Source organism: Stomoxys calcitrans, chromosome 2, assembly GCF_963082655.1.
Source record: "Stomoxys calcitrans chromosome 2, idStoCalc2.1, whole genome shotgun sequence".
NCBI classification, from domain to species: Eukaryota; Metazoa; Arthropoda; class Insecta; order Diptera; family Muscidae; genus Stomoxys; species Stomoxys calcitrans.
The window spans coordinates 30319416-30345875 of record NC_081553.1 but is presented as its reverse complement, the minus strand read 5'-3'; the positions used below and the strand labels follow the sequence as shown (position 1 = coordinate 30345875).

Sequence of the window (26460 nt, the reverse complement as noted above, 5' to 3'; positions counted from 1 at the left end):
CATGCTCAGCCATTAGAATTAGTGAAAGGAACAATGGTCAATGCCAAGTACTGAAATGTATGATATTTGCGAGTAGAGTGTGAGTGTGTCAGCCTTTTGACAACTTTACTCGACTTCAATTTGTGTTTGGTATGAGATCGAAAAAGCTAACAAAGGATCTACCACTTGAGAACGGATGAAGATAACTGTTCGAAGTTTTGAATAGTTTGCATTGCATTTGCCATACAGATCAACGTTCCGGATTTACGGTCTTGACCCCTGTGTTCGATGTTCGTGTGGAATTTGAGAAAATGTTGTTTATATATCAAAGGTGGTGGAAATTGGAAGCGTTTTTACTTGATGGTTTTTGTTTTTTACAGCCTCCATCCGCAGGATGGTCGCGCTACCACCACTGTGCTACAGGGTATTATTACTTAGTGCATTTGTTTGTAACACCCAGAAGGAAGAGAGATAGGTATACCGATAAGTATACCGATCGACTCAGAATCACTTTCAGCTATTGGGTTGCCCAAAAAGTAATTTCGGATTTTTCATATAGTCGGCGTTGACAAATTTTTCCACAGCTTGTGACTCTCGCAATTACTTTTTGGGCAACCCAATATATCCGTCTATCTGTCCACAATTTTAATCCAATCGTCTCAAATACATTCTTTCTGTGTAGAAACGAAGCCTATTGAAATTGGAAAAAAATCAGTTAAAATTTGGATATAGCTCCCACATATATCTTTGGCCGATTTTGAGTAAAATTTCAATAAAGTGCTCATTTGTTCAGCGATTCTCTCGAAATTTGGCTGTAAGGATTTTCTTATGACTCTAAATATTACTGGTGAATTTCATAGAAATCGGTTCAGATATATATATATGTGTATCGCCCGATTTTTATACTCACCACCATAGGATGGGGGTATGCTAATCTACTCATTCCGTTTGTAACACTTCGAAATATTCGTCTAAGACCTTATAAAGTACATATATTCTTGATCGTCTCGAAGTTCTGAGTCGACCCAAAGATGTCCGTTCGTCTGTCGAAATCACGATAGCCGTCGAACGTGTAAAGCTAGCCGCTTAAAATTTTGCACAGATATTTGGTGTTGATGTAGGTCATTGAGAATTGTATATGAGCCATATAGGATCAGAATTAGATATAGCTCCCATACAAACCGATCTTCCGATTTGACATCTTGAACCTCTGTACTTGCATGTACTAATCTGTTATGCCTTTCAATAACTGTATCAAATTCGGTCCAAATCGGTCTATAACCTGATATAGCTATCATATAAACCGATCTCATGATTTGACTTTTTGAACCCTTACAAGACACAATTTTTGTCTGATTTCACTGAAATTTTGCCAAGTACAGTCCGAATCGGTTTATAACTTGATATAGCTTCCGAGTTGACTCTCCCGAGTTGACTTTTTGATTTCCCTGGAAGTCGCAATTTTTATCCAATTTGGCTGAAATTTTCGCACGTGGGGTTCCATTATGACTCCTAATAACTGTGTCAAGTACGGTCTAAATCGGTTTATAACCTAATATGGCTCCCATATAAACCGATCTGCCGATTTTACTTCCTAAGCCCTTACAAGCCTCAATTTTTGTCCGATTTGGCTGAAATTGAACACGTAGTGTTCTGTTATGACTTCCCACAACTGTGTCAAGTACGGTCTAAATCGGTTTATAACCTAATATGGCTCCCATATAAACCGATCTCCCGATTGCACTTCTTGAGTCCTTACATGCCGCAATTTTTGTCCAATTTGGATGAAATTGAGAATGTAGTGCTGTGTTAAGACTTCCAACGACTGTGCCAAGTACGGTATAAATCGGTCTATAACCTGATATAGCTCCCATATAAACCGATCTTCCGATTTGACTGCTTGAGTCTTTTCAAGCCACAATTTTTGTCCGATTTGGCTGAAATTTTGCATGGGGCGTTCTGCTAAGTGCCAAATAAGGTGCAAATCAGTCCATAACCTGATATAGCTCCCATATATACCGATCTCTCGATCATCCTTATTCGGTTTCTAGAAACTTTAATGTATACAAAACAAATTTAGTTGAAGGACATAATTTGATTCGATTTGGCAACACAGTGCACTATAGTGTGTATCAAGCGGACATCCTTGCAAGTCGAGGATTCTGAATTCAAAACCCGCCCTCAATTTCCGCAGATCTCTCAACGAGATGGCTGAACAGTTTGGCAAAATTCACCTGTTCTGGGTGTCAAGATAACTCACAGAATTGTAGAGTAGACGAGCTTGCGAGACTACGAACTACCATACACATTCCAGGGGAACAGGAACCTATGGTTTACCGCTCAGCTGTCGCTAGCTAGAACAGACATCTAAGCCATTATGTCCGTCATAACAGGCCACTGTGTGATCGGAAAACAGACTGGCAGACTGAAGATCGCAAAAAAGGACTTTTGTCAAAGCTATGAGGACGTGGAGGAAGGAGAGACTATAAAGCATATGTTGTGTTTATGTACCACACTGTGTCTCATGTCTCGCACTAGCAGTCAGAAGGAGTTTCACTTTAGGTACCTACTTCTTTGAGAACTTGTCTGATTTAGCGGATATGAACATTCAGAAGTTGTTGTGTTTTTTAATACGATCTGGATGGTTCAACGGTAGGAACTTGAAGGAATTTTCGTTCTCCTGTTGCTAAGGTATCACAATGCACTGTGGAGCATTTGGTATTCAAATTGGAGATCAAATCATGGAAGCGTCCAATCTTGATGGAAATTGACATACATATTTTTTATGGCCTAGGAATGAGAAACATTCAAATTGGAAAACTTTGAGGGATCGCAGATCAATTCTCTGGTTTTACAAACGGAATGACTAGATAAATACACACTTGGCTTATCCATGTTTTGCTTTTCCAAAACTCCAACTCCTCCTATGCCACTGATGGATGTGTTAACTTTGTGTGAATTTCAATTAGAAACCCTAACAACATCAGCAATTAAGGCATAATGAGAAGAACAGCGCTTTAATAAAACTGATGTCCTCAACAGGCAACAACTCGATGGAAAACTTCACGCCCAAAGGTGAAAAGCATTTTACCTAAAGGAAGAAACTATTGTACCTCTTAAATAAAAACTCGTAGTACGGCAACAGGAAAACGCAAACCTCTCTTTCCCTCCCCCCTCGCACCCTCCCCGCCGGGGTAGACAATAAGGTGGGGAATTTTGCTGTTAGTCCTCATATCCTGGATGCTGACAGCAAAAGCAACAAGAACAATTACCTTTAATTGTTTTTTTTTTTTTGTTTTTTATTTGCTGGGCTGGATGCAAATGCCGTTTAACCAAACCAACACCAACACCAACGCTCCCCCTTTTTGGAGAGGAGTTTCAAAAGCACAGCGTTTGTTTATTTCTTTCCCCCCCCCCCATTTTACCTTACACACTGCAGGCGACTGTCTCAAACATCAACACAATGGCTGAGGAAATGCATGCTTCGGTTGCACAGGATGGCGGCTTGGCTGTTTGGCAATCATCATGTGAGCAAACATTGTTCATATCCTTTTGCTGTTTTTGTTTTGTTTTTTGGTGTTGTTGTCATGCCACAACGTTTTTGTCTCCGCCTGAAATTCATGACACAAAAGACACACCACCGAACAAATGCCTCCTGGTGGCCGGTATCTGCATAGGTGAATTTTCCATAATTATGCTGCGTAATTTTTGTTGCACCAACGAGTATGTGCCACCTACACAAGCACACACACACACACAAACTCGTATGCCCTAGTACTTGCAGCAGTTATAGCAGCACAGCATGCCATCGCTCAGCGCTGTCTGAGACACTTTGAAAACCACAACAATAACGCTGTATGGTGTTTTGTTGGAAAAAAGGTAAAGTACTAGCCGCAAAAACTCTTTAAACTCATTGTGATTGAGCACAAAAATAACTGCTTTTAGCACCAAAATGCGACTAAAAGAGGTTTCCATGATTCCGACATTGGACTTGAACCATCTTTCGTTCAAATTGGCAACTGACATATCATACTGAAGAGTTGCAAAATGGGGGACATGCCGAAATCTCAAAAAGTTTTCTATAACCATGCTGAAACAGAGGCCACCGTAGCGCATAGGTTAGCATGTCCGCCTATAACGCTAAACGCCTGGGTTCGAATCCTGGCGAGACCATCAGAAAAAAATTTTCAGCGGTGGTTTTCCCCTCCTAATAATGCTGGCAGCATTTGTGAGGTACTATGCCATGTAAAACTACTCTTCAAAGAGGTGTCGCACTGCGGCACGCCGTTCGGACTCGTCTATAAAAAAGGAGGTCCCTTATCATTGAGCTTAAAACTTAAATCGGACTGCACTCATTCATATGTCAGAAGTTTTCCCCTGTTCCTTAGTGGAATGTTCATGGGCAAAATTTGCAAAAAAATTTTATTTTTGCTGAAACGGTCGATATTTCAACAGTTAATTGATTACAAACGGGTGTGAGTTCCTGGAATGTCTAGTATCCCTGACATACATCCTTACATCAGGAATAAGAAGACGAATATCAGACGAACACACACCATGAAAGTACCGATAGAACAGCGTCAAAAAACCCACATTGCGACGATGATGAAGGGAGGCAATAGAGTTGGAAACCCACTATCCCCAATCAACGTCATCGCTCTCCTCTGTACACTGTCCAGTAGCTCCAGGGATCATTTTGAAGCTCCAGCCCATACATGTGACTTGTTCTCCTTTTTCTGCCTTATGAAAGTGGTGTAGATGTTAAGAAGATCAGACGGAGTGAAGTAATTCTTACACCGTTTAAGGAAGCCTAAACAATTGAAAGATTCTTTCGACACTTCGAATACATGTTTAGCCCAAAGGACATCACTTTGTATTTTCATGCCCAGAACATCAAGAGCTTCTGATTGCTCAATATCTACACCGTTGATAGACAAAGATGATCGTAATGGGTCAGCGAATCGTTTGCGTGATAACAAGCAGCACTGAGTCTTCCGTGCATTAAAATCTACTCGATTCATTCGACCCCACTCAGAAATGGCCAGCAAATCCTGGCAGAGTGTATCATCCATAACCCGTCTCTTGTCCTCAATCTCTCGAAGACTTGGCCTATGGTCGAATGAGTACGAATGACAGAGATTACTGTCATCCGCAAATGAGTAGATCGGATTCGATGTCTGACCCAACAGATCGTTGATGAAAATTAGAAAAAGAGAAGGAGAAAGAGAAAGAACAGAGCCCTGGGGTACACTTGCGGAGCCTCACCAAACTGGTGGATTGAGCGACTTCAACGTTCCGACAGAAGTGCCATGAGGTCACCCGTAAAGCGATTTCTGCGGAACCCATACTGTTGGTCGCTAGAAAGGCCATTAGTCTCTAAATACCTCATATGATGGTGATTAACCATGCTCTCCATGACCCTGGAGAGAGCGGAGCATATCGCAATTGGCCGATAATTCGCAGGGTTGTTTGCCTCATCCTTCGTGGGTATTGGCTGAACGTTCGCAACCTTCAAACGTGCCGGGAAGACTCCCTCACCGTAGGCAAGGTTGAAAAGGTTGCGTAATGAAGGAGCGAACGTCGAAGAACACTTGCGTAAGACAAGTGTTGATATGCCATCCGGACCCGGGGATTTATTTACGTCTAGATTTTCAAGAACCCCTTTTAACTCCACGAGTTCGAAAAAATAGTTGGGGCATGATGCCGGATTCATTTTCGATTGAGGGAAGTGGTTGATTGCTATCCGGCAGGGAAGAGTTCCCTGCAAATATATCAGCCAACAGGTTAGCCTTATAAACCGGATCAGTGAACGTTCCAACGATATAACGGCACAATGAAAAACCATCGCCCACCTCGTAGTACTTGGATACTAGAAGCCTCCCTTAAGAACCCATGGTACGACCAAAAGTAATGAAATGCTACTGAAGCCAAGAATGCGGCATACAAGGCCACTTTACAATCAGCAACGCGCAAGGCGAAGGAGAGGTATCGGAGAAAAGCAGAGCGGAGAAACGTCTATTCCGCAGAAAGAAAAAGGAAATGGATATACGTGAGTGTGAGCGAATTGGTCAAAGGTCAGAATGAAGTACGGAAATTTTACCAAAGAATCAAACATCAAACCAAGGCCTTTGGCGCAGGCACATCCTCCTACAGAACCAAAGAAGGAAATCTGGTAACTGATACAGATAGTGCGTTTGGGATATGGAAAGAAAAATTTTCCCAGCTGCTAGTGTCCAACGATGGCGGCGAAGAGGATACCGCAGAACCAATCCCAGATGATGGTGTAGAATATAACCAGACTGAAGAACAACAAGGCAGCAGGAGCCGATAGGTTGCCAGCTGAACTATTTAAGACCGTAGGCCACACGCTGATGAGAAAATTTTTCCCAGCTGCTAGTGGCCGACGATGGCGGCGACGAGGATACCGCAGAACCAATCCCCGATGATGGTATAGATTGTAACCTGACTGAAGAACAACAAGGCAGCAGGAGCCAATGGGTTGCCCACACAAGTATTTAAGACCGCAAGCCACACGCTGTTGAGGGGTATGGTAAAGCTCGTCTAAGCGATCTGACTAGAAGAAAGCATACTCGATTATTGGAACCTCAACATACTTTACCCGTACACAAGAAAGAAGGCAAGACGGAATGTGCCAACCACAGAGGAATAAGTCTCCTCCCCATCACCTACAAGATATTCACTAGAGTATTGTGTGAAAGATTAAAACTTAAAGTCAACGAGTATTTAGAGAGCAAGCCGATTACTGGCTTAGGTGTATGCTTATGGTGGCATGGGGCGAATATTTGCACCCTCTTTTCAACCTAACCTAAAGTCAATGAGATAATTGGGCCATACCAATGTTGCTTTAGACCTGGTAAATCAACCATTGACCAAATCAATGGTTGAAGGACATATCAACACTTACCGGGCGCCCGGAAGCCAAGTGGGTAGCGTGCTTGGATTACCAGTAAAGGGGTCGTGGGTTCGATTCCCGCCAGAAGCCTTGGTCTGTCGCTACTGTGGTATCACAATGGACTTAAAATTATCTAAGTGAGTCTGTAAAGGACTTCTTCATTGACTACAAAGCCGCTTTCGATAGTCCTATAAGATCAAAGGTATTTCAAGCTGAGTTTGGTATTTCTGCAAAATTTATAAGACTCTGCAGGATGACGCTTGGTAATGTACGTTTCTCAGTAAGAATAGGAAAGGATATCTACGAACGATTCCATAAAAAACGAGGTTCCAAACAAGGAGACAGCTTATCGTTTGATCTCTTTGATATCCTGCTGGAGAGGGTTATAAGAGATGCAGATGTGAAAAGATATGGCACCCTACTCACAATAGTAGGGTGCTAAATGCTACTCGTCTATGCCTACGACATCGATATCATGGGTCGGTCACCGGAAAAAGTAACTGCAGCCTTTGAAAGCACTACACCAGATTCAGTGAAAGGGGGTCTGGCAGTAGGATAAAGAGAATGGAGAAAGTAGGGAACCACAACTTAAAGATAGTCAGCAACTTTACCTACCTCGTCACCTTCGCAACCGAAACGAATCACACCAGTTTTGATATAAAGATGGTACTTTGGATTAAGCTAGCAGTTTAGATAAAAGGCAACCTCTTGACAAACGAAAATTACACTACATATGGTTGCGAGGTATGGGTACTTGTGAAAGCAGACGTGGCAGTGGTTATGAGATGGATTCTTCGTAAAATATTGGGTTGCCCAATAAGTAATTGCGGATTTTTTAAAAGAAAGTAAATGCATTTTTAATAAAACTTAGAATGAACTTTAATCAAATATACATTTTGTACACTTTTTTCTAAAGCAAGCTAAAAGTAACAGCTGATAACTGACAGAAGAAAGAATGCAATTACAGAGTCACAAGCTGTGAAAAAATTTGTCAAAGCCGACTATATGAAAAATCCGCAATTACTTTTTGGGCAACCCAATATATGGAGAATGCATTGATGGAAAATATTGGAGTCGTATGAAACACGAACTGTGTAAGCTGTATGACCACGTTAGTCAGAATGAATGAAGAAGCTGGAGCGAAGAATTATTTGAAGGCTTGCATTGTGATGCACGTAAACCGGGACGACCAAAACACCGTTGAAAAGATCAGGTGGTGAAAGACTAAACTAAACCTGATATAGATCCCATATAAACCAATTTTCCGACTTGAGACCTTGAGTCTGTGAATGCCGCAATTATTATCCGATTTGTCTGCAACTTTGCAGGCATAGTTCTGCGATAACTCCCTACATGGATGTTGGACGATCCAAATGTAATCCGATTTGGCTGAAATTTTCCACGTAGAGTTCTGTTGCAACTTCCAACAACAGTGACAAGTAAAAGGTGATTTTTTAGTCATTATCTTTTTGGTAACACTGTTTTTAACAGCGCATGCACGTTTCGTGGTTTGTTCCACTGGCAAACATCTTCAGCTTAGTCTATAATTTAACCACGAGTCGTCTTACAAGCAAACAACTCTTGCAAATTATTGAATTTTATTATCAAAATGCGTGCCTGTTAAGAAAGTTCATCGCACGCTTTCTCCATTTTATGGTCAGTTTAATCGACCCACTAAAGCGGCTATTCGGGTTATTGTGATTAAATTTCGTACCAACTTTACTTTGTTTGAAATTAAACCACCAACACGCTTAAGTAGAGTACGAACTGAAGAAAAAATCGCTGCCAACACGCTTACGTAGAGTGCGAACTGAAGAAAATATCGCAGCTGTATCGGCCAGTGTGCATCAATTATCGATTCGTCGCCGTTCACAGCAATTGGGCTTCTGTCAACTCAACAACGTGGAAATTTTTGCGGAAGGATTTAAGTTTGAAGCCTTTCAAAAAACTGCTGGTGCAAGAATTGAAACAGAACGAACTACGGCAACGCAGACATTTTGGTAAATGGGCTCTTGGAAAGTTGGCCGAAGATCCACTTTGTTAGCTGTTATTTTTGGCTCAATGGGTACGCACGGAGGCTACCGTAGCGCAGAGGTTAGTATGTTTGCCTATGACGCTGAACGCCTGGGTTCGAATCCTGGCGAGACCATTAGAAAAAAATTTTCAGCGGTGGTTTTCCCCTCCTAATGCTGGCAACATTTGTGAGGTACTATGCCATGTAAAACTTCTCTCCAAAGAGGCACGCCGTTCGGACTCGGCTCTAAAAAGGAGGCTCCTTATCATTGAGCTTAAACTTGAATCGGACTGCACTCATTGATATGTGAGAAGTTTGCCCCTGTTCCGTAAAGGAACGTAAATAAGCAGAATTGTCGCTTTTAGAGTGAAGTTCAGCCAGTAGCATTGCAAGAGCTACCAATGCATCCAGAAAAAGTCACAGTTTGGTGCGGTTTATGGGCTGGTGGCATAATTGGACCGTACTTCTTCAAAGATAATGAGAATCGTAACATAACTGTGAATAGCGAGCGCTACCGTGAAATGATATCCAACTTTTTTTTTGCTCAAAATGCAAGAGTTTGACTTGCATGACAAGTCAGGCATGACAGGTTTTGGAGTCGGTTATAACTTCGTTCAATTTATATCGAGCTTTCGCAAGAGATCGCACTATACGAGTTGTTGTAGATGGCTTCTTATCAGATGAGTATACATTGACCGCAGGTGTGCCACAAGGCTTTGTCCTTTACCGTTCCCTTTTTATACCCACCACCGAAGGATGGGGGTACATTCATTTTGTCATTCCGTTTGCAAGACATCGAAACATCTATTTCCGACCCTATAAAGTATATATATTTTTGATCAGCGTAAAAATCTAAGACGATCTAGACATGTCCGTCTGTCTGTCTGTTGAAATCACGCTACAGTCTTTAAAAATAGAGATATTGAGCTAAAACTTTGCACAGACTCTTTTTTTGTTCATAAGCAGGTTAAGTTCGAAGATGGGCTATATCGGACTATATCTTGATGTAGCCCCCACATAGACCGATCCGCCGATTTAGGATCTTAGGCCCAAAAAAGCCACATTTATTATCCGATTTTAATGAAATTTGGGACAATGAGTTGTGTTAGGCCCTTCGGCATCCTACGTCAATTTGGCCCAGATAGGTCCAGATTTGGATATAGCTGCCATATAGACCTATCCTCCGATTTAGGGTATTAGGCCCATAAAAGCCACATTTATTATCCGATTTTGATGAAATTTGGGAAAATGAGTTGTGTTAGGCCCTTCGGCATCCTTCGTCAATTTGGCTCAGATCGAGCCAGATTTGGATATAGCTGCCATATAGACCTATCCTCCGATTTAGGATATTAGGCCCATAAAAGCCACATTTATTATCCGATTATGCTGAAATTTGGGACAGTGAGTTGTGTTAGGCCCTTCGGCATCCTTCGTCAATTTGGCTCAGATCGAGCCAGATTTGGATATAGCTGCCATATAGACTTATCCTCCGATTTAGGATATTAAACCCATAAAAGCCACATTTATTATCCGATTATGCTGAAATTTGGGACAGTGAGTTGTGTTAGGCCCTTCGACATCCTTCGTCAATTTGGCCGAAATCGGTTCAGATTTGGTTATAGCTGCCATATAGACCGATCCGCCGATTTAGGATCTTAGGCCCAAAAAAGCCACATTTATTATCCGATTTTGATGAAATTTAGGACAATGAGTTGTGTTGGGCCCTTCGACATCCTACGTCAATTTGGCCCAGATCGGTCCAGATTTGGATATAGCTGCCATATAGACCTATCCTCCGATTTAGGGTATTAGGCCCATAAAAGCCACATTTATTATCCGATTTTGATGAAATTTGGGAAAATGAGTTGTGTTAGGCCCTTCGGCATCCTTCGTCAATTTGGCTCAGATCGAGCCAGATTTGGATATAGCTGCCATATAGACCTATCCTCCGATTTAGGATATTAGGCCCATAAAAGCCACATTTATTATCCGATTATGCTGAAATTTGGGACAGTGAGTTGTGTTAGGCCCTTCGGCATCCTTCGTCAATTTGGCTCAGATCGAGCCAGATTTGGATATAGCTGCCATATAGACCTATCCTCCGATTTAGGATATTAGGCCCATAAAAGTCACATTTATTATCCGATTTTGATGAAATTTGGCACGGTGGGTTGCGTTAGGCCCTTCGACATCCTCCGTCAATATGGCTTAGATCGGTTCAGATTTGGATATAGCTGCCATATAGACCGATCCTCCGATTTAGGGTATTAGGCCCATAAAAGCCACATTTATTATCCGATTTTGCTGAAATTTGGGACAGTGAGTTGTGTTAGGCCCTTCGACATCCTTCGTCAAATTGGCCGAAATCGGTCCAGATTTGGATATAGCTGTCATATAGACCGATCCTCAAATTTAGGGTCTTTAGCCCATAAAAGCCACATTTACTATCCGATTTTGCTGAAATTTGGGACAGTGAGTTGTGTTTGGCCCTTTAACATCCTCCGTCAATTTGGCTCAGGTCGGTCCAGATTTGGATATAGCTGCCATATAGACCGATCCACCGATTTAGGGTCTTAGGCCCATAAAAGCCACATTTATTATCCGATTTTGATGAAATTTGGGACAATGAGTTGTGTTAGGCCCTTCGACATTCTTCGTCAATTTGGCCCAGATCGGTCCTGATTTGGATATAGCTGCCATATAGACCTACCCTCCGATTTAGGGTATTAGGCCCATAAAAGTCACAATTATTATCCGATTTTGCTGAAATTTGGGACAGTGAGTTGTGTTAGGCCCTTCCACATGTTTCTTGAATTTGGCACAGATCGGTTTAGATATGGATATAGCTGCCATATAGACCGATCTCTCGACTTAAGGTTTTGGGCTCATAAAAGGCGCATTTATTGACCGATGTCGCCGAAATTTGGGACAATGATTTAAGTTAAGTCATTTGACATACTTCTGCTATACGGCACAGATCGATTAAGATTTGGATATAGCTGCCATGTAGACCGATATCTCGATTTAAAGTCTTGTTCTTATTTTCATTGACGCTCTATTGGGTCAGACTTCGAATCCAGTCTACTCATTTGCCGATGGCAGTAGTCTGTGTCATTCATATTCATTCGACCATAGGGCCAGTCCTCAAGAAATTGTGAACAGAAGGCGCATTATGGATGAGACGCACTCCCAGGATTTGTTGGCCGTTTTCGAGTGGGGTAGAATAAACAGAGTAGACTTTAACTCACAGAAGACGCAGTGCTGTTTCTTGTCTCACAAGCGATTCCATGACCCACCATAATCGACCATATCTATCGGCGGTATAGATATTGAGCAGTCAGATGCTCTTGATGTTCTGGGCATGAAGATACAATGTGTTGTCCGTTGGTCAAAACACGTATTCGAAGTGTCGAAAGAAGCATTCAAGTGATTGGGGCTTTTTTAAGTGGTGCAGGAAGTATTTCACCTCTTCTGATCTTCTCAATATCTGTACTACCTACATCAGGCCTAGAATGGAATATAACTCTGGGCAGGAGCTCCAAAATCATCCTTGGAGCTACTTGCCCGTGTTCAACGGAGAGCGATGGTGTTGATTGGGGACAGTAGAGTTTCCCACTCTATTGCTTCTCTTGAACATTGTCGGAATGTGGGTAGCGTTGTATTGCTCTATCGTTATTTTCATGGCGTGTGTTCCAGGGATATTCGTCTTCTTAACCCTGACGTTAGGATGTTCACCAGGAATACAAGACTGGCCAGGAACTTACACCCGTTTGTATTTGAGTGGTCAGTCGACCGAACAATGCATTACCGAGAAAATTCATTTTTCGCCCGAACCATTTGTATGTGGAATCGATTTCCGGCTAATGTCTTTCCCACCGACATTGAAGTTCCCCCCTCCAACCCTTAACTTTCCTTTAGTTAAATGTATTTCAATTTCAAGTTAAACTTTTAATCTAAAATTCAGTTCAATTTCATCTTCTTTACTCTTCATCATTAAATCAAAAGAGCACATAAAACCGCCTTAAAAATTCAAGTTATACTTACACTTTAGGACCTTTGTATTCGGCATCACTGGTACCACCACTACCACCATTATGACCGCCTGTTGGTGGCGTTGTTAATGATGTTGGCGTTTGAATTATAGTAGAACCGTTTTGTTCCTTACTGTTGTGAGACTGCATCATGTCCTGGGGAATTTTTTGCAATTCCAAATTAGAATGTATTTTCAGATCTATGTCCTCGACACTACCAGTGGCAGTGGCAGTAGCAGCATTAGATGTCCACTTGTCTACAGGATTTTCAGGATGCCTGCTTGAGATAACAGCTGCAGAAAGAAAAAAAAAGCAGAAAGGAAACACAGTTCAGTTGAGAATGAACAAAAACCTAAATGGGGGCGAACGGAATAGCATTGTGCTCTTATGGAGCATCAGAATAAGCGGAAAAGATTTTCTGCAGTGAAATTACCAATTGCCTTTGTGTTATTTATGTCAACTGGACAATCAGGCTTTTTAAGGTTGCAGATTGTGGCCAGGCACTACTTAAATAGAGAAACTAAAATAGGTTACACAGCATTTGGGGGGGATAAGGAGTACAGATGTTGGGAAATCATTTAAAGAGGTTTTGAGAAGTTTAGAATACCACCATAAAGATATTCGCATACAATAACGAGTCGTTAAGGGGTACAGATGTTGTAAAAAGGAGTACAGATGTTGTAAAATCATTTAAAGAGGTTTTTGGGAGTTAATAATACCACCAAAAAGATAATTGCATGCAATAACGAATGCGTTGAGTTTGGTAGGGCTGAATCTTACATACTCTCCGCTATAGACTTCATGGAATAAGTTTCTTGAATGACTACTTCAATTATATCAAGTTATGGAACGATTTTGAGCCTAGTTTTCATGGCTGTTAGAAGTCGTAATAAAACTACGTTCAAAATTTCAGCCAAATCGGATGGTGATTCCGCCCTCTAGAAGCTCAAGAAGTCAAATCGGGCGATGGATTTACATGGGGCTATATAAGGTTATATATAAGGTGGAGGCCACCGTAGCGCAGAGGTTAGCATGTCCGCCTATGACGCTGAACGCCTGGGTTCGAATCCTGGCGAGACCATCAGAAAAAATTTTCAGCGGTGGTTTTCCCCTCCTAATGCTGGCAACATTTGTGAGGTACTATGCCATGTAAAGCTTCTCTCCAAAGAGGTGTCGCACTGCGTCACGCCGTTCGGACTCGGCTATAAAAAGGAGGCCTCTTATCATTGAGCTTAAATTTGAATCGAACTGCACTCACTGATAGGTGAGAAGATTGCCCCTGTTCCTTAGTGGAATGCTCATGGGCAAAAATTTGCAATATAAGGTTACGGTCCGCACAATGTTTGGAGGACATAGCAAAACATTAGGTGCAAAATTGCAGTCAAATTGGATAAAAATTGCACCCTCTAGAGGCTCAAGAAGTTTAAACTAAAGTTTGGTTTTTGGAGGTCCCCCCCGTAGCCGAGTTTGGTTTACCAGTGCTGGGGTCGTGGGTTCGATTCCTTTGGTCTGTCGCTACTGTGGTATCACAATGGAATTAAAATTGTCTAAGTGAGACTGTTAAGGACTGACACTCTTACCTAACCTTGGTTTATATGGTAGACTAGCTGGACAGGACCCGCTCCGCTGCGCCTTCTTTCACTCTCTTATTTTATCTGATCCCTATACTGGGACGGTCAGAAAATAAGTCCTGTTCGGGGGTGCTGGTGCGACCTTTCTGATATTTCGCCCCCAATGTCGATATCATATTGGTGCTCTACTCCCAAATACTTATCATTTGAACCGTATATTGCTATGATCGGTGAATATGTCCGGTATGGGGGTATTTTTGGTGGTGAAGCGGACCCCCATATATGAGAATCGTGCTCGGGTCTCACATACCTCTATTGGTATGTATTTGGCGGGCTTTGGAGGTGGGGCAGCCCCCCTAGATATCCCACCCCAAATTAGGATACCAAGTTCCTATTTCTGAGTTTTTATAAACAAACCAAATTTCGATTAATATCCCCAACCATCTTCGAGATCTTGCGTTTTTGAAAATAGGGTAAGGGGAGAGTCCGCCCGCTAAAGTTTGGATGTTAGATCTACTTGGTTTTGGTGGTGGATTGGAGTAGCCAAACCCTTCGTTCCGAAAGTGGATATCAGATACATACTCTACTGTCAAAAATTACATTTGAGCTGAAACACAGATTTGAGCTCTTTTTTTTTCATAGTCCACAAATATGTCTAGTTTGAGGGGTATGTATGGCGGCCCACGCACTTAGCCCTGAAAAATAAAATCAGCATCGTGCTCTACACTCAAATTTTTTTATTAGAGCCGCAATTACCAATGGTTAAGGGGAGTTTATGGGCTAAGACGACCCTCAAATATTAGACCTGAGAATTGAATATCAAATTCGTTTTCTACTACCTATTACTCTGCCTATTATAAGAGCCCCTTGATGCCATAGTAGGCAAATATAGCCGATTTGAAGGGAGTTTAGGGGGCGGACCCTCAAATAATATCAGCATGGTGTTAGAGCACGATCTTGTTTGAGCCCCATAATGCCAAAGCCATCAAATATGTCTAATATGGAGAATATTTTGGCCATCCGTATAGATTATGTTACATGTATATATGAGGCAGCCACTGGGGTTTGGCCGGGCCATATCCTGGGTACCCACCACCATGGATTCCGCAAAACGCGTACCATTATTAACACAGTTTGTATTTAAATTATTTTACAACCAAACCTGGAATTTATTGCGACTTCTATCGCCTCAAGAATTCATATCGGGGTATTGGTATTTAAGGGGTCCTATAGAAGTATGGAATCATATCCAGCATGGATGTTGAAAGTCGACACTGAAGGCTTTGTGTAAATTTTGAGTCAAATCGTATAGAAATTAAGGCCTTTAGAAGCTTAATAAGTCACAACTGAGGAGCGCTTTATATGGGGACTATATCAGTATATAAAAAAAGTAATTTTGAAATACAACAACTTTTGTCGAAAAAAGAACGACGAAATTTGTTAATTTTACTGCAACAATTTATTTTGAATTTCAGCGACCTAAAGTACAAATGGAATGACGATGGGAAATTTAGTAGTTATTTTTTTGTGTGTATGAACGATTTGGATCATACTCGGCACGAATGGTGGAAGCCAAAACTTTGTGCAAAATCTTAACCAAATCAGATGAAAATTTACTCTTCTAGGGGATCAAGAAACATTGACTATGTTAAGTTATGTGTACATATCTGCCTGTTCAAAAGTTCCAGGATTATTTTCAAAATTTTTCGATTTGGCAACACCACGCGTCATTGACGGGCAGCAAGAAAATAGTATGCCATGCCCAATAGTTCAGCCGAAAAATTAATTGACAACTGCCGTCTTTTTGCTCTATAGCTGGGTTACTGTTAGGTAGACCTCATTCTGACTAGGCGGTATACATTTCATACTATCATAAGGGATTAATTCTGCAGTATGCTCGTCGTCTCCATTGTCGAATTCCATTAGCTGGGAAAATGTTTCATATCATAAGCACATTATTTGTACCAATTGCCATATTTCCTTATTTTTCTCTCCAGGAGAATTTGCCTGCACCAAAGTCACCTTTTTGATCTTTTACTCCGTAATATTTTGATTGGCACACACTCCGATTTGGCAGAAATTTTCCACGAAGTGCCAAGTATGGTCCAAATCGGTTAATAACCTTATATAGCTCCCATGTTGACCAATCTCGGATCTTGTCTTTTTCAGCCGCTGAAGGACGCAATTATTATCCGATATGGCTAAAATTATGCACAAAGTGGTTTGTTTTGACTATTAAAAAAGTAAAGAGGCTTAAAGTTCGGGTACCCACCACTTCAGGTATATATGGAAACCACCTTTCATCATAATGGCTTCGATCGATTTATTTCGAGCTTTCTCAGAGATCGCACAATTCGAGTCGTTATAGATGGGTCTCATCCAATGAGCACAAATTGACCGCAGGTGTACCCGATGGCTCTGGGGTACACCTTTCTTCTTCTCTTTTTCTAATTTTCATCAACGATCTGTTGGGTCAGACATCGAATCCGATCTACTCATTTGCGGATGACAGTAATCTCTGTCATTCGTACTCATTCGACCATAGGCCAAGTCTTCGAGAGATTGAGGACAAGAGACGGGTTATGGATGATACACTCTGCCAGGATTTGCTGGCCATTTCTGAGTGGGGCCGAATGAATCGAGTAGATTTTAATGCACGGAAGACTCAGTGCTGCTTGTTATCATGCAAACGATTCGCTGACCCATTACGATCATCTTTGTCTATCAACGGTGTAGATGTTGAGCAATCAGAAGCTCTTGAGGTTCCAGGTACGAGAATACAAAGTGATGTCCGTTGGGCTTAACATGTATTTGAAGTGTCGAAAGAAGCATTCAAGTGTTTAGGCTTCCTTAAAAGGTGTAAGAATTAATTCACTCCGTCTGATCTTCTTAATATCTACCCCACTTTCATAAGGCCGAAAATGGAGTACAACTCACATGTATGGGCTGGAGCTTCAACATCATCCCTGGAGCTACTGGCTCGTGTATAGAGGAGAGCGATGGCGTTGATTGAGGATAGTGGGGTATCCAACCCTATTGAATCCCACCACCTTTCATCAAAAACCGGTGAAAAATCAAAATTCATGCCCCCGTAGCAGCTATATCAAAATATAGTCCGATTTGGATTAAATTCGGCACGGACATTAAGTGGTCTAATAAGTAAAAATCATTGTTCAGTTTTGTAGAACAAAAAATTGTCCTTTTTGGTATATCCAAATAAATACCGATTGACATGGATAGCGAAAAGCCTAACATAGAAGAATCTGGGCCAAATTGACGAAGGATGTCGAAGGGCCTAACACAACTCACTGTTCCATATTACAGCGAAATCCGATAATAAATGTGGCTTTTATGGGCCTAAGACCCTAAATCGGACGATCGGTCTATATGGCAGCTATAACCAAATCAGGACCGATCCGGGCCAAATTGACGAAAGATATCGAAGGGCCTAATACAACTCACTATCCCAAATTTCAGCAAATTCTGATAATAAATGTGGCTTTTATGGGCCTAAGACCCTAAATCGGAGGATCGGACCCATCTGGGCCAAATTGACGAAGGATGTCGAAGGGCCTAACACAACTCACTTATAAATGTGGCTTTTATTGACCTAAGACCCTATTGGCCTAAGACCCTAAATCGGCGGATCGTTCTATATGGTGGCTATATCAAAATATAGTCCGATATAGCCCATTTTTGAACTTAACCTGCTTATGGACAAAAAAAAAAAGAATATGCAAAGTTTCAACTCACAATCTCTATTTTTAAAGACTGTAGCGTGATTTCAACAGACAGATGGACGGACATGTCTAGATCGTCTTAGATTTTTACGCTGATCGAAAATGGATATCGGAAATGAATATTTCGATGTATTGCAATCGGAATGACAAAATGAATATACCCCCATCCTTCGGTGGTGGGTATAAAAAGGCTACGGAAGGCAGAAGCTCACAATTTGCGGTTTTTTACCCACCTCCATAGGATGGGGGTATACTAGTTTAGTTTGTAACATTTGTAACATAAAGTTTATGTATCCTTAATCGTTTCGACGTTCTGAGTCGAACTAGCCAAGTCCGTCCGTCCGTCGAAATCACGATAGAGGTTGAACGGGTAAAGCTAGCCGCTTGAATTTTTGCACAGATACTTAATATTGATGTAGGCCATTGGGGATTGCCAACGGGCCATATCGGTTCAGATTTTGATATAGCTCCCACATAAACCGATCTCCCGATTTGTCTTTTTGAAACCCTAGAAGCCTCAATTTTAATCTGATTTGGCTGAAATTTCGCACATGGTGTTCTGTTATGACTTCCAATAACTGTGTCAAGTACAGTTCAAATCGGTGAAGAACCTGATATAGCTTCCATATAAACCGATCTCCCGATTTGACTTCTTGAGCCCCTAGAAGCCTCAATTTTCATCCGATTTGGCTGAAATTTTGCACATGGTGTTCTATTACGACTTCAAACAACTGTGTCAAGTACAATTGAAATCGGTGAAGAACCCGATATAGCTTCCATATAAACCGATCTCCCGATTTGACTTCTTGAGCCCCTGGAAGCTTCAATTTTCATCCGATTTGGCTGAAATTTTGCACGCGGTGTTCTGTTATGACTTTTAACAATGGTGTTAAGTACGGTCCGAATCGGTCTATAACCTCATATAGCTCCCATATAAACCAATCTCCCGATTTTACTTCTTGAGCAACTGGAAGCCTCAATTTTTGTCTGAGTTGGCTGAAATTTTACACATAGTGTTCTGTTATGACTCTCAACAACTGTGCCAAGTACGGTCCAAATCAGTCTATAACCAGATATAGCTCCCATATTTTAGCAGAAACCATGGTGGTGAGTTCCCAAGATTCGGCCTGGGGGAACTTAGCTCGCTTTTGCTTCTTAAAACTACAAGATTAAAAGTGTAGCCTGATTTTTCAAAAGGTCTATCCCATAGCTTTTGTCCTTTTGCACCAACCTCACTCAGCGTATCCGTCTATAGGCTGCAGGCATCATGTCATCATGCTGTGCCTTTGTCTCAAAAAGAGTTCCACTTTAACTTCCCCAAAACTTTTTTGAAGACCTTCAAAAATCACAAAAATTTATAACCAACTATTCCCTTTTTATATAAGAACTCCCATTTTGAGTTTTTAATTTAAATAGAGCATCATTTATGTTCAATTATTTTATATTCAACATAATTGTTGAATGACATTTCGTCTTAATCAGTGTCCTGATTCTCTTTTTCCACCATAATTAATATTTGATTGCTGCTAAATTTCAAAGTTGAAATTTTCCATGGAATTAAGGCCACTATCTGACAATAGATTTAATTAGTAACTCGTTCCTGCAGTTTTCATAAGCGCATAATCGTTTAGACAATGGCAAAACTATAAAATGCCCCGAAGCCAAAATAAAACTGCAGAAAAATAATAAAAATCAAGTAAAATGAGTGGGCGAGCGGGCGAGCGGGTGAGTGAGCTAACAAAGCCAAAGCCAGGCAATCTTTTCATTTTGTTCATGGCCAAAGGCCAGGAAAACGACTAACCCAAGTTTCATTAACATCAACACTTCCACACATAATCATTGTCAGCGCATCATTGGCAGTGACAGGCTAGGCCAAAGAAGATTCCCTGCTGGTCCGTCCGCCTCCCTACGATAGAGGAAATCTGCAGTTTTGTGCAACAACTTCAGCATGGTAAAGGAAGCAACAGAACCATAACCTACGGAGATAGAACTTGCACAACACAGAGTTCTGCTTCCCGCCAGCTATGAGATGAAATGGTAGAAGGAATACAGGAGCACAACCCCAATCAACTACCAATGTTGTTAATGCCCCACAGTGGCATCAACCTTGTATGCTGCTCGTTACGCTACTCGCTTGGATTACTATTATTATACTCGCATCTTGTCTATGTTTGTGTGTATGCAACCATACATATGTATGGAATGTACAAGCAACGGGAATATGCATTACCAAAGGGTGTGTGTACAAGAGGGGGGGGAAAGTGTTCTTGCAAATCTAGAACTAGGCGATAGAAATGTTTGGTTGTGTGGTTTTTTGCTTCTCATTTTAGAGAAGAAAATTCATTGAAATGTTTTTTAATGACAGCTTGTTAGCTGCTCTCATAGTTGCTGACATTGGCCTTAGTACCGTGGGCAACAGACAAGGCTCAATACAGAATCTCTTGACGCATTTTTGGTTGAATTAAAGAAAACTTTTTGTTCTTTCCGAATAAAACGTAAACTTCAAAAAAAAATTCAAACTTTATTTTAAAAATTGTAAAAAAAAACGTGGCTGTGGGCTCTATGGAGCTGTGGGAATGCTAGGAACCCGTTAGGGAAGGAAAAGGACTTTGCATAATATGTGGCAAGAGTGGACACAAGATGTAGAAGCTCACTAACGCTCTCAAATGTTGTATATGCTCGCACAAAGGAAAATTACCGATGGATTACCTACATGCAAGAAAATAAAATGTTTGGGATATTTTTACGACAAACAAAATACTTTTATCATAAAGTTTTGCTTTTATTGTAACCGTGTAATAAGCTAGGCAAAGAAACTCAATGCAGCCTAACTAAAGGGACCCGACGATGGCAGGGACCCGACGATGGCAGCAGTGCAGTTCCAGGAAAGTCAATGCAGCCTTATGAGCAGAGAGCGGGCTATGAGATCATCACCCTTTCCCAAGAAGCACATTTACTGGATGGTCAATGATTGAGGTTATCCAGATAAACCTACTCCGGAGCGAGACAGCTGCATACGCTCTAATGGAGAACATCAGCAAGGGCAAGATTTATATTGCCTTAATTCAGGAGCCATGGACGACCCGGAACAAAGTTTCTAGACTGAACCATATCAACGTCCAATAAGTCTATGCAAAAACAGGTACTCGGCCGAGGACCTGCGTTATTTGTCATAAAAACTTCAATTATATATATTGGGTTGCCCAAAAAGTAATTGCGGATTTTTCATATAGTCGGCGTTGACAAATTTTTTCACAGCTTGTGACTCTGTAATTGCATTCTTTCTTCTGTCGGTTATTATTCCAAGTTTTATTAAAAATGCATTTACTTTCTTTTAAAAAATCCGCAATTACTTTTTGGGCAACCCAATATATACGGGAGCTTTATTTAATTCTAAACCGATTTCGAGCAAACTTCTCAGATAATGTGGTAATCGTAGTGAAAAGCTTTGTGCAATATATTGGTAGGATTAGTCAAAAAATGCGTTTGCAATGGCTTTAGAAGTGAAAATCCGGCGATTTACATATACGACAGCTATGTGTAAATATGAAACAAATTTCTATGAAATTCATCTATAATGTCGAAAGTCAAGAGCAAATTATTCCTGCCATATTTCGAGAGAATCGATTAACAAATGACCATTTGATTGCAATATTACTGCAAATCGGACGAACATCTAAATGGGAGCTTTGTCTAAATCTGAACCGATTTCTAGCAAACTTTATAGACATTGTGTATGTCATCGAGGAAAGCGTTGTAAAATCTTTTGGGAAGATTGGCCAATAAATGTGGTTGCAGTGGCTCTTGGAATGAAAATCGGGCGATGTATTGGGTTGCCCAAAAAGAAATTGCGTATTTTTATTTTTCATTTCGTTGACAAATTTTTTCACAGTTTGAGACTCTGTAATGGCATTCTTTCTTCTGTCAGTTATCAGCTGTTACTTTTAGCTTGCTTTAGAAAAAAAGTGTAAAAAAGTATATTTGATTAAAGTTCATTCTAAGTTTTATTAAAAATGCATTTACTTTCTTTTTAAAAATCCGCAATTACTTTTTGGGCAACCCAATATATATATATGAGAGCTATATCTAAGCCGATTTCACGCAATTCACCAGTAATGTCGAGCGTCAAGAGAAAATCCTTCCAAATGCATTTTTACTGCAAACCGGACGAACATATATATAGGAGCTATATCCAAATCTGAACCGATTTTTATGAAATTTACCTGTAACGTCGGGAATCATAGGAAAATTCCTCCTGACAAATTTCGAGAGAATCGGCTAACAAATGACCATTTTATTGCATTATTACTGCAAATCGGACGAACATATATATAGGAGCTATATCCAAATCTGAACGGATTTTTTCCAATTTCAATAGGCTTCGTCTCTAGGCCGAAAACCATGCCCATACAAAATTTTAAGACGATCGGATGAAAATTGCGATCTGTAGTTTGTACACAAAATAAACTGGACAGGCAAACAGACCCTCGACCATAGGATGGAGGTATACTAATTTCGTCATTCTGTTTGTAACACCTCGAAATATGAGTCTGAGACCACATAAAGTACATATAGTCCTGATCGTCATGTCATTTTAAGTCGATCTAGCCATGTCCGTCCGTCTGTCTGTCGAAAGCATGCAAACTTGCGAAGGAGCAAAGCTAGCCGCTTGAAATTCTGCACAAATACTTTTTATTAGAGTAGGTCCGTTGGGATTTTATATGGTAAAACATAAACCCATCTGGGGTCTTGACTTCTTGAGCCTCTAGAGGGCGCAATTCTTGTCCGTTTTGACTGAAATTTTGCACGTGGTGTTTTGGTATCACTTCCGACAACTGTGGTAAGCATGGTTTAAATCGGTCTATGGTTTGATATAGCTGCCATTAGGAACCGATCTGAGGTCTTGACTTCTTGAGCCTCTAAAGGGCGCAATTGTTGTCCGTTTAGACTGAAATTTTGCACGTGTTGTTTTGGTATCACTTCCGACAACTGCGCTAAGTATGGTTTAAATCGGTCTATGGTTTTATATAGCTGCCATTAAAAACCGATCTTGGGTCTTGACTTCTTGAGCCTCTAAAGGGCGCAATTCTCGTCCGATTTGACTGAAATTTTGCACGAGGTGTTTTGGTATCACTGCCAACAACTGCGCTAAGTATGGTTTAAATCGGTCTATGTTTTGATATAGCTGCCATTAGGAACCGATCTGGGGTCTTGACTACTTGAGCCTCTAGATGGCGCAATTTTGAAATTTTGCACGTAGTGTTTTGGTATCACTTTCAACAACTGTGTTTATAACGATTCAAACTGGTTCATAACCTGATATAGCTGCCATATAAACCGATCTGGGATCTCGAGTTCTTGAGCCTCTAGAGGGCGCAATTGTCATCCGATTTGACAGAAATTTTGTACAACGGCTTCTCTCGTGATCTTCAACATACGTGTCTAATATGGTCTGAATCGATCATTAGCTTGATACAGCTCCCACATAAACCGATCTCCCGATTTTGCTTCTTGAGCCCGTACAAGGCGCAATTCTTATTCGAATAAACTGAAACTTTGAAAATGTTCAGCATTTATTTATGGTCCGAATCGCACTATAACTTGATATAGCTCCAATAGCATAACAGTTCTTATTCAATATTCTTTATTTGCCTTAAATTAGATACCGCACATAGAACTCGACAAATGCAATCCATGGTGGAGGGTATATAAGATTCGGCTCGGCCGAACTTAGCACGCTCTTACTTATTTTCTTTGTTTTGGCTTGTTACAGCAGGTCATATGATTCAATTCATATCTACGCTTTTCTGAGTCGAGCTAAATGACCAAGCAAATGTTACCTACCCACTAAGACAAGATTGTTTCAAATAACTTTTGAAGAAAAGAAATTGTCAGTTTCTCAGACATATAAGGACACATATCACACCACTGATGGAAAGGTTTCGGTGGGTGGTCATCATCACAGGGAACATTTCTCATTTATAGGGTTGCCCAAAAAGTATTTGCGGATTTTTCATATAGTCGGCTTTGACAAATTTTTTCACAGCTTGTGACTCTGTGATTGCATTCTTTCTTCCGTCAGTTATCAGCTGTTACTTTTAGCTTGCTTTAGAAAAAATATGTAAAAAAAGTATATTTGATTAAAGTTCATTCTTAGTTTTATTAAAAAGTAATTTACTTTCTTTTAAAAAATCCGCAATTACTTTTTGGGCAACTCAATATATGATTTTTTTTATTTTTTTACCTTTAACTTTTAAATGCATATGTACCGAATGTTCTTAAAAATTATATATAAATTAATTTATGTATATTAAGTATTAAAAATATTTTATATAAACAGTCATCATATAGGCACATGGAATATTTATTCCGAAATTCCACTCAATTGCAGTCACATGAATTTATTTCCATTGTTTAATTGTTTATTTGTTTTAATTATTGACACCTCAAATTAAAAAGAAGTCGTGCAATATTCCCATGTAAGTAACAAAGAAAACACCTCATCATTTGCACACCTTTTAAGATATATGGTAACTGTCATGAATTTGTGAGCGATTTTTAATACGTTTACCGTTTTCCTTTATCGAATAGAATCGAATGGAATTGCATCCAAACGAAATTCTCCCCCAAAACCACTTGTAGCCCGTCACAAAAAACAACAACAACAAAAACTACACCCCGATCGTTAATAGCGTTGAAAATTTCTATCGCGATGTGAAATGCTTTATCGTCAAAGAGGAACTGTTTTGGGAGATAACGAAAAAATTCGCCCATCCCATTATGGCCCATATATCGTATGCCTGAGGTCTGATAAAGATGTTATTCTTTCTTCCCAGCAGCAAAAAAAAAAAACAAACATTTGTGACCAAAGCGAAATGAGAGCATGCGACAGATTAAAACGACCGGCAAATGAGATGTCAACCCAAAGGTGTTAATGGAAAAGAAAAACCAGAAATTTGTTATTCCATTTGATGAACGCAAATTACTGCAAATGATTAAATCAAACACACAGAGTGAGAGATGAGGTGTTGTGGTAGGTTTAGAAGTCATTTGGATATGGTAAGAGACAAATTGTTTTATAGGAAAATTGTTTAAGAGAATTTCAAATTGATTAAGAGAATTTCAAACCTTGTCAGTTGAGCTAAAGGTGACTAAATAAAATGGGTGCGTGTAAAAAATGTGAAGCATATTTATAGGGATAACACAATACGAGTATATGAATGGCAAGAAAAGCGTGTTAAATTCAGCCTAAATTTTATTCACGCTTCAACATGGATCCCATTTGTCGAGTTCTTTGCCAGGTATCTCTTTTTTGCCAAGCAAAGGAGCTATATCAGGTTATAAACCGACTCGGACCGTACTTAGAACAGTTGTTGGAAGTCATAACAGAACATTACATGCAAAATTTCAGCCAAATCGGACAAAAATTGGGACTTCCAGCGGCTCAAGAAGTGAAATCGGGAGATCGGTTTATATGGGAGCTATATCAGGTTATAAACCGATTTAGATCATAATTGACACAGTTGTTGGAAGTCATAACAGAACACAACATGCAAAATTTCAGCCAAATCGGACAAAAATTGCGGCTTGTAAGGGCTGAAGAAGTCAAATCGGGAGAACGGTTTATATTGGAGCTATATCAGGTTATAAACCGATTCTGACCGTACTTGGCACAGTTGTTGGAAGTCATAACAGAACATTACATGCAAAATTTCAGCCAAATCAGACAAAAATTGCGTCTTGTAAGGGCTCAACAAGTCAATTCGGGAGATCGGTTTATATGGGAGCTTTATCAGGTTATAAACCGATTCTGACCGTACTTGGCACAGTTGTTGGAAGTCATAACAGAACATTACATGCAAAATTTCAGCCAAATCGGACAAAAATTGCGTCTTGTAAGGGCTCAATAAGTCAATTCGGGAGATCGGTTTATATGCGAGCTATATCCAAATCTGAACCGATATGGTCCATTTGTTATCCCCAACGACCTACATCAGTATTAAGTATCTGAGCAAAATTTTAAGCAGCTAGCCTTACCCGTTCGAACGCTATCTTATACAACTTATGGTGGTGGGTATATCACTTATGGTGGTAGGTATTCTACCTATGGTGGTGGGTATACCTCCTATAGTAATGGGCATCCCACCTATGGTGGTGAGTGTACTAATTATGATTGTGAGTATACCACCTATGGTGGTGGGTATACCACCTA

At 40.4% G+C, this 26460-nt stretch overlaps 1 protein-coding gene across 1 annotated transcript in view; it reads right to left on the bottom strand.

Moving 5' to 3' along the window:
• LOC106092496 (sodium/hydrogen exchanger 9B2) overlaps positions 1–26460 on the bottom strand; it is a 285857-nt gene that overhangs the window by 145940 nt on the left and 113457 nt on the right. The window contains exon 3 of the mRNA XM_059362392.1: positions 12951–13230. Within this exon, the coding sequence (XP_059218375.1) occupies positions 12951–13230 (280 nt within the window). The remainder of the gene's footprint in view (positions 1–12950; positions 13231–26460) is intronic.